The sequence below is a fragment of the Danaus plexippus genome, chromosome 2 (assembly GCF_018135715.1).
Source record: "Danaus plexippus chromosome 2, MEX_DaPlex, whole genome shotgun sequence".
In the NCBI taxonomy this organism is placed as follows: domain Eukaryota; kingdom Metazoa; phylum Arthropoda; class Insecta; order Lepidoptera; family Nymphalidae; genus Danaus; species Danaus plexippus.
In genome coordinates this window covers 4,001,452-4,011,027 of record NC_083537.1, presented here as the reverse complement: position 1 = coordinate 4,011,027, position 9,576 = coordinate 4,001,452, and the positions used below count along the sequence as shown (strand labels likewise).

The 9,576-nt window shown below is 31.8% G+C and overlaps 1 protein-coding gene across 4 annotated transcripts; it reads right to left on the bottom strand.

The window, feature by feature from the left end:
• Positions 1 to 1,005: 1,005 nt before the first annotated feature.
• On the bottom strand, positions 1,006 to 7,980 carry LOC116779528 (5'-AMP-activated protein kinase subunit gamma-2-like). 4 transcript variants are annotated; one of them, XM_032673874.2, is made up of 2 exons: positions 7,825 to 7,980; positions 1,006 to 3,296 (listed from the first exon to the last, which is right to left on the bottom strand). In XM_032673874.2, exon 2 carries the CDS (start codon positions 3,231 to 3,233, stop codon positions 1,179 to 1,181), a length of 2,055 nt encoding a protein of 684 aa, XP_032529765.2. In that variant the 5' UTR covers positions 3,234 to 3,296; positions 7,825 to 7,980; the 3' UTR covers positions 1,006 to 1,178. The 4 variants fall into 4 exon arrangements, with proteins under 4 accessions (XP_032529765.2, XP_032529762.2, XP_032529764.2 ...); XM_032673871.2 differs by lacking the exon at positions 7,825 to 7,980 and adding an exon at positions 6,392 to 6,685; XM_032673873.2 differs by lacking the exon at positions 7,825 to 7,980 and adding an exon at positions 4,968 to 5,124.
• Between the last annotated feature and the right edge of the window lie 1,596 nt (positions 7,981 to 9,576).

Below are 9,576 nucleotides of genomic sequence, written 5' to 3'. Positions count from 1 at the left end.
TCATTCCTGATATCAAATCGGTGCACTGTACAATGTACATTCAGGAAAACTCCCTCTATTGAAGCAAATATACGTTGTCCTTTATGAACTATCCGTTTTGAAAACTTCATTCTTTTGCGAATAAAATAAAATAAAAATATAATGATCTCACACCAATCGTCGCGACTGTCCTTGCAAAAATTTAACAGGTTTTTGAAGTACCTCGTCGTCCGAAGTAATTTCCGATACGGGCGAATATTGCCCCACACAGAGGTCCAAGGCATAGAGACGCCAACTAAAATATTTATTGATATTAAAATAGTCGATGTTTATTTATTATATGACCATGTTTTATTTACTTCCAATAGTATATTAGATTTTTTTTTACATATTTTTTTATTCTGTTCTAAGTATCTAGCATTTGTTCACTCAAAACTTTCCTTTGTTTAAAAAAATAATTATTCTATTAAACTTCCGAGAATATCAAAAAAAACTTTACATTTGTGTTTATTAATTATAATATATATTATGCATTTATATTATATAAAAACTACGACAAAAAGCGGTTTAATCGCTCTTGAGATCTTTCTTCTGGATTACTATATGAATATTAATTTTAAGACTAGTGTTGCCATGCTAACAAGATAATTCGCTGGCAATTTCTCAGAATACAGCACGCTAACAAACTAACAAAGAAACTTACTCTTGATAATATATAATGAATGAACTTATAATGAAATAATTTAAAAAATCTGCTACTTGTTTCATTACTCTTATAACATTGGTTTAGCGATTGTTTTATTATTTTACAAGAAAACAAGATGGTAATATGTATAATACTAATCATTACCCGCTAATGACTTAACTATGCAACCAGATGTATCTATATAATTATAGGCAATAAAATTACTCTCAACTAATTTGTGTTTGTCGCTCTTAAAAAAACTATACCCTCATAATGTTTTCGTAATATATTTTCTTAATCAAATATAATAATAATAATATATCATAAAAAAAACAACCGAAACTACTAAAATATTTTATTGAGTTTCAGCATTATAATTTAATGGATTAAATAATAAATAAGGCATTCACGTGCAATTGATGCAACAACATTACGATAATGTACAATATCGTAAGTTATAAGCAGTAAGCGAGACTAATACACTAGATGATTTCATGTTAATCTTTGGGTAAGTTTATGACTCGTCATTATCTACAGCTACATCCGTCTGAGATTGTTGGACGTCCGCGTCCGCCTCTGCATCCTTAGCATCACTAGCTTCAGCGGACTGTTCATTAGTTTCAATTTCACTATTTATATTAGTTTCATTAGAATTATCACCAATACATACATCATTGGCTTCGTTCAACTCAGGTACGTTCTGCGCTGTTGCAATGATAGGTACATTTATAGTTATCACTTCGTTTTCGCTCTCTTTCAAAGATTCAGGGACCTTATTAACTTCTAACGGTCTAAATATTTCTTGGAGAGATGAAACCTTCTTCTCGGCGGGTATTATCCTATTAAGGTAGACTAATATATCAGATAGCGAAACGACCCCCGCCAGCTTATCGTCCTTATTCACTAATAATAATCGATGGCTTTCAGTTCTAACAATTATTTCTAAGGCCTCGTAAAGTGTTATGGTGGAAGAACATTTCTGTAGCTTCTCTTCCCAGTCTTTCTTTTTGTTGCGCACATCTCCTATTGTTAACGACAAGTTCAAGTATAACTTCTCACTCACTAAATTCAACACTTCATATTTTGGGTAGACATTTAAAAGTACGCCGTTCTCGTCCAGAATAGGTAAGGCAGATATATCATTATCTAAAAGAAGCTGAAAAGCTTCTTTAACGCTGGTATCGTCTGTGACGGATATGATCCCATCAAACGTTCCAATATTCAGATCGAGTAATGTTTTGTGGAAAAACGTAAGCTCCGGGAACTCATTCAGATAAACAAATAGGAAGCGTAAAATTCTTTTGTGTGACAATATATATAACACATCCCCAGATACAGGATCGATCATTAATAAACGATGAACTCTATTCTTGCTGAGCATATTGATTGCTTCGTGCAAGGATTCATCTGGTCCCACGCTACACAAAGGCTTCCTAGTGGGCCTCAGAATCTTTTTCCAATTATGAAGAGTGTGCTTTTCTAAGTCTTCCATTGATAAATTTTCTTTATCTAGATGTAATAGAATTCTAATAAAGTCAGTGACAGTTATCATGCCCACTAATAATTTTTTATTAGCGTCCCACAACGGGGCTGAACGTATTCCGTGAGATACAAGAGTTGGAAAAGTTTTTCTAACTGGAAATTGGGTATCGAATATTATAACTTTCGCTGATTTGGGTAAAATTTCGTAGCACTTGTGATATTTAAAAAAATTCAATAGCAGTCTGGTTTTATCTCTACCTCCTATTGATATTTGCACAATGGACAGATATGGATCATATTTTGGTAAGCCTCGAACTTCTCTAAACAACTGTTTGGCTTGTACAGGATCTAACGAGGCGTAAGAATTCTTGTGATACGTAGGTGAAGTCGTTCCTATAGACGACCGGCGAGCAGATTTCGAACTCTTTTTTTTCGTATTGTCGGCCGTACTTGGTTCTGTTTGTGGATGAGGCTTACTTCTAAATATATCCATAACCCTTGTAATCGGGCTAGATTTTCGAGATGATACCCCCGTTACAGTATAATAATATTTTTTGTGGGAATCTTTTGTTTCGGAACTAGCTGATTCAACCGGGGATTCCGCAGATTTTTGTGGTACGGCTAGAGAACCCTTCACATTTTGTATAAGCGATTGATGTTTTTTGGAATCACTCTTTCTCCTTATTCGAAATATGTCGAATATGGAGCTCCTTGGACTGGACGACGTTCCGTGAAAAGTCTCATATTCCTTACCTTTACTTATTTGATCTCGCTCTGCACTTGACGGTCTAGATGTTTCAGGTGGTCTATCTTTGAAAATTGATCTAACGTGTGGTCTTTGTGATTCAGCGCCACGTGTTCCAAAGTGGATTGTATGAACGTTGCTTTGAGCATAACCCTCGGAGATATTTTGCTCATTGCTACCAGATAGAGTTGTAACTACAAATTTTTTCTTCTCTCCAACAACAGTTTGATTTTCATTTTGCATTTCCTGATTACTCTTTTTCTTCTTGTTTCTGTGTTTATTTTTTCCATGTTTGCTTGATGATTCTGTGGTCGCGGATTCGTTTTCTAATATAGGATCCATGATTTAATATAAATTTAAAAATCCTTATATAAACCATAATCCAGAAGAAATAGTAGCCTGCACCTGCAAAGAAAAAAGACATCATAATTAAAAACATTCATGCAACTTTTTTGACGTAATTACTCCCCGTGCAGTAATTGTAAAGAATCGACGACACGAACTTCAACCTAAAATTAGAATATTAATTCAAGGCCAACCCGTTGCTAGGCAACATGATGATGTTCAATGCGTCAATTTAATGCACCACTATGACGATACAGCTTCCTTTACATTGCAACAAATAATGTATAAAAATCTATTGATATGCGACAGAAAAAATCACAATTCCTATGTAAGTTTTAACATGATTTACTGTAGTAAACTAATCTACCGAAACCAAGTACGAGACGACCGGCTCACTGATCAATAATCTAAAGAGGGTGGTGAAAAGCCACGCTATATTACGTAAACACTTTACATACCTGATTTGAAGGATATAATTTCGATTTGTTCATCTTTAGTTACTAAAATCTTTATGAGAGTAATGAGGAACTGTGTAAATTAAAAAGATATATATAAGCTGACATAGCGTCTGTTTCGAGGTTGACATGAATGAAACGCCATATTGTCATCTGGTAAGTAAAGTGTTAGCGACATCTAGCGGCGGGCGGTAACAAACTTACTCTAGTTCACACGTTAGGAACGAATTTTTCTTGCTTGTTGTTTTGGAAATTAACAAAAGATGTCATATATAGATATTTACTTGGACAAGCTAATCATTTTGATGTTATATATTAATTGATGCGTAAACATATCATCAGATTATAAGTTTTTCAATACTACAAAATATAAATAGCCAATTTCAAAATACACATCAAAATAATAATATTTTGTTCTCGATTGATACATATTATTAATCAATTTCAATTTTTATTCCAATTAAATAGAAAACCTTTAGTAATTTGTATTATGTATTTTAATTCCAAACAATTTTTAGAAACGTTCCTATTTTAGAACGGTATCGCCGCGCATGCGTGGAACGGTGACGTAGAATTTCGTCATGGCTGTATGACGTCACTGTCGTTGGGACTTATAGAACAGTGACGTCATGTACGGGGGGTACAAGTATTCGGATCGATTGAGCGGCGTGTTAATAATAATTTATCCAGTGACGCTCGATTAACAGCAATGGGAGTAAAAACGGCCTTTAAATTATCACGGGTCGCCTGATCACGTGTCAGGAGCTGCATTCAACACGTAGCGCAGCATGGTAGGTCAACCTCATGCACACTAGTGACATTCTAATATCAAGAGTAACAAATTATTAACTGACCCATAAACAACAGACAGGACGTTTAATACCGATTAGCATATACTTATTACATCTATTAATTTAATTTTAATATTAACTATCAACTATCAATGGTTTGTATTTGACTTACGGTGTACTATATTAAAATTGGTATATTTAGTATTGAAAATATACAAATTACGTCTAATGGATGTATGTTTGTATTGGATTACGTTATAAATAAAAAATATTAAATGTATATATATGTTTATAACATAATATTCTTTAATAGCTTCGGTGTAGAGGTATAGTGTAAGAAACACGATTATCTTAAGCCGATGTTATTGGGTTATTATTCTATGTATTGTGGATGGTCGTGCTGTTTTTGTCATGACGAGCTACTTACGCGAGTGATTTGAAACTAATGCATTCACATGCAAATATAGCAATCATACATAACCTACTAGATTTGTTTTCCCTTATTGAACACGCCAAAAACTATATTTTAACTCATCCAGCGCTATCCTTAATACATATCATGAGTAAGCGAGTAACTATACTAAAGCACCGAGCGCTCTCCGTAACACTTTATGAGTAACTATAATTACACATTTTCCCCGCACCATCCACATGCAACATCAACAAGCGATACAATAACACTGTCATAATATATAATACAGTTAAAATATACATAAAAACTTATAACGTTTAGGTACACATGTGTTATTGGCACTGTTTTTTAATTGCATCATTTCTATTTTTTAACCGACTTTCAAAGAGAGAACTATGTTTTCAATTCGATATTTTTTTGTAATATTTGTATTATAATTTGTAAACATATGTTGATCGGTCTTTTGCATTGCTTGTTTTGTTCTTGTATTGGTTCCGTATGTTTTCTTAATTTTAATGGATTTCGTTGTTTTTTTTTGTACATAAAGCTTATTATAATAAAAGTTTTTTTTATAATATTTCAATTTGATCTTTAAAGATGAAATCGCACGAAAATCTAGTAGCAACAAGTAGTGTACTCAGTAATTAGTCATACGAAATCTTCAAAATCACATCCTAATACCCACTTAATCTAGCCGTCTCCGAAATAAATGCCACTCAGCTATATCGGCATGATGGAAATATTTGGAGATAAGATAAAACACTTATGTTGTTCGGAAATCCGTAATCTGATATTAAAATTAAATTAAAAGAATCTTTTCTATAAATGATATACGACCCACGCGCGCGATACCATCGGAGAAAATTAATGGAATTTAACCATGGTCAATGCTGTTATAATAACATAATTGTAATATGTAAGACAAAACTAGCCAGTATGATTTCGATATCTTAAAAAATATATTTATTTTATACTATTATAAAATATATCAGATATTAAATAATCTTATCTTCTGTAAAAATCAATTACTTTAGGTGTAAAATTAATATTGATTATACAGTGAGCGATGCAAATATTGCTTCAATAATTACTGAATCCTTGAGATCAATAAAGAAATATATTAAACAATGAAACAAAAATGCTTATAACATTATTTACATTTGGGTAACTAATACACTACGCTACTACTTATTACATTGGTACACAAGAAAAATATATATTTTTTAATAACCGATCATTATCAGAACAGTAGAAAGTATTTCAATATCATTGTAACGGAACAAATTAACTTAGATTATTGATAATCTTAACGACAACATTAAATAATAAATATATCAATAAAGTAAGGTAAACATCAAACAATTTATTATGCAACAACAAGGGAAATAGAACAGAATTTACACAAGACGCAACTTTAAAGCTGTCTCTAAGAGTATCGCGGAGCAAACATAACCTCAAAATTATTGATAATGTATAATTACGCTACTATCAACTTACAATAGAGATCATTGTGTCAAACCCCTTTCCACTGGCTATTTGTGAACACTCGACGCACACAGACACGCAATGTGCATTATGCACCCGATCTAACGATGGTCCGCGTGTTTAGTTATTGTAACAAATATAATATCACTGGAAGAACGCGCGTTCGCTCAATAGCATTCTCACTAGTATGTTACAGTATGATGAAAACACTTTTTTGACGGCAAAGACCGCCATAACTAATTAGTATAATTTACGATCACGCTCAATGTTCAGTTCGGACATATGCGCTGACGGCATCGTATAGAATCAAGCAAGTCGCGTTCACGTAACAATTCTCTCGCGGCTCGCCGTTGCCGCTGCGTTCGCGCACAAATATTATTCCTCACGCACACATGTGTACATCTATAAACCACACTGGTGCTTATTAATACAGGCGAGGCGACTCGCGGCTGATTCGACTGCGGCGTGATAAAATTCTTATCAATATTATTTTACTTTGCATATATATAAAATTAATAGTTTTTGATAAACGTTATATACAACTGGCAACTCATTACCACTATTTGTGTTCATGCGCTTATAATTATATCAAAATTTTGTCGGTGTCAAATTTATAAACACACCTTTTTTAAAATGTTTTGTCTAAAACTTTTTCAATATAGGTAAATTACATGTCTTAATACTTTAAAAAATGGAGTTTTGAGCGGAAGTTGTGTTAATTTTCAAGAGTGATTGTTAATTAATAACATTATATGTGGGTGTTTTTATAATTCACAAATTTATTTGTTATTTAAACAAAAATAATATTACTACTATTTACACGTTATAAGAACAATGTTTATTTCATTGCTTTCTTGATTAATGTTCATGTTTGATGTTTTAAATGATTTTACAAGTTTTTATTAGTTATAAAGTTGACTAGAATTTTTGAGGGATTTGAATGTTGAATTTAAGCTATGGAAAAAGTTTGCAGCCACTGTCTGTTAACTAAATTGAACATTATTTAGCTGTTTTCAATTATTCTATAGCAAAAGTGGAACTTGGTTATACTTAGTCAATAAACTGCAATACTTTTAGATTGAATTTGCGTTCTAAACTGAAATAAGGACTTTTTAAAGGTGTTACGTTTAAGTTTATATTTCCTTAATTCTCTTTCAAACTCATTTTAATCATTCTTTTGGATTCTAAATCCAAATCTTTTTAAGACAAAGCCTATCTGGAGCTACACGGTTAAGTGTCCATAGGCGAAGGTAGCCACTTCAATCAGGTGAAAAAAAAATTCTTTCACCATCCTTTAACATAAAAAAGATTAAAAACAATTGTGTATATAACAGTATTTTTTTTTCATATTATAAAATTAAGGCTAATTGTCATAAATCAAATGTTTAGAGCAACAAAACAACTTTGGAAACAATAATGATAGAAAGCAACCTTAATAAACTCACGTTATCGCATTCTTATTTCTTATGTTGTACTAGATGTTTCACAGTGTCGATGTCATCGTGTCGATAAGCCTTTAACAGGTTAAAGCTACAGATGGTTACTACATCTGTAGACAAGCAATTACTTGACGGATAAGCATATCTTTTGTCGTTGAGTCGGCTTTGCGACGGAATCGATTATATGTAAAATTAGAATAACTGGACGTTTGCCCGATGAGCGAGCAGCAAATAGTACTAGGGCATGCGACCAATCGTAATACAAATATACACAGTTCTGAATGCGGACACTCCGGAGACGACCCTCGGCTGACATGAATACAGGAGGATCTTTTTCATATCACACTTCCCTTTCAAAGCTTAATTAAGATCGTGACTTAAATCTACATAGTCTAACAATTTAATAATCATTGTCATAAACAATAACCTCATTTTTTATGAATGAAAAATAAATTTAGAAATCATTAAAATTAATCATAATAATCTACATTGCATGTAGTTAAGTTTGGACAAACGTTATAATATTGCCAACATTAATAAAATAAAAGAGAAAGACTTGATTCATAACCAACGGTGTTGACAAATTTCCCTTTGAATCACCGACACTCGAACAGTCATACTCCTTTTCTATTATATAATTATTAACATAATAGTATATACATTGCATAAATCAGAAGATGCTATGAGCGTCTTTGATCTTACGTAATAAAATTTTGGCAGAAATCAAAAATTCAATCATCACGTATATCGAAAGTCTGAGCCGTAAGGAGTAGTTATGCACAAAAAATATTGTTTCAATTTTATTTTAATTAAAAATTAATAATTAAAAATAAACTTTAAACAAATTTTCGATTACATTTTTAATGGCACTTAAAAACTTAACTAAAGTTTTTATAAATTATAGGATAACTTTACTCTTAAAATATACTACCTGTTCGTATTTACATTACGTAACTGGCATAGTGCGTCTGTGTATGTTTTTTTGTCGAACGATAGTAATAATATGGACCAGGAGCGTCTAGCACCGTCTGTCTGCTAATAGGTTGTATATCTTGCAATATATATATATAGACAAAAAGCACAAAAATATATATATATATCACTTTCCACATATGTAAATACACTCCCACTCACTTATAATTCCTAATGTTATTGCCATCGGATATGTTAAAACTGGTCAATATTTATTAAAAATATTTTATAAATATAATATAGCTTTATTTTCTTTATATATATTATTGTTTTAGTTCAGATTTAACGGTCGACTCCTCGTAAAAAAATCAATTATTTCGACATAGGACTACTCCTTATCATAAGCTGATGCAAAAGCAATCAAATTTGTATATAATAATAACAATAAAAATTAAAACCTATCAATATTTTTAAAACTACAAAAAAAATACTATTACGTATTTCTAAAACATACATTTAATTGCTATCATCGTTTTTTTTTCTTATTATATTTTAGTCATTATGTTTCAATGAGATTATTGAATAATACAAAATAGTTACGTCATAATTTGGTACACATTAAAGTATCACTTGTTATTTAGGTATGTTAATTTCAATACATATAAAAAAAGTCTGAAACCGTAGATCAAAATTCTACGACCAATGACTTAAACAACCCTAGACGTTGCCAGACATAAATATATATTCGGACAAAAAAGACCAAAACAACAGCAAGTGAAATCATAAATAGATCATTCGATCTGGGTTCCTAACTGCGTCCTATAGATATCCTGGTGTGACGACTAG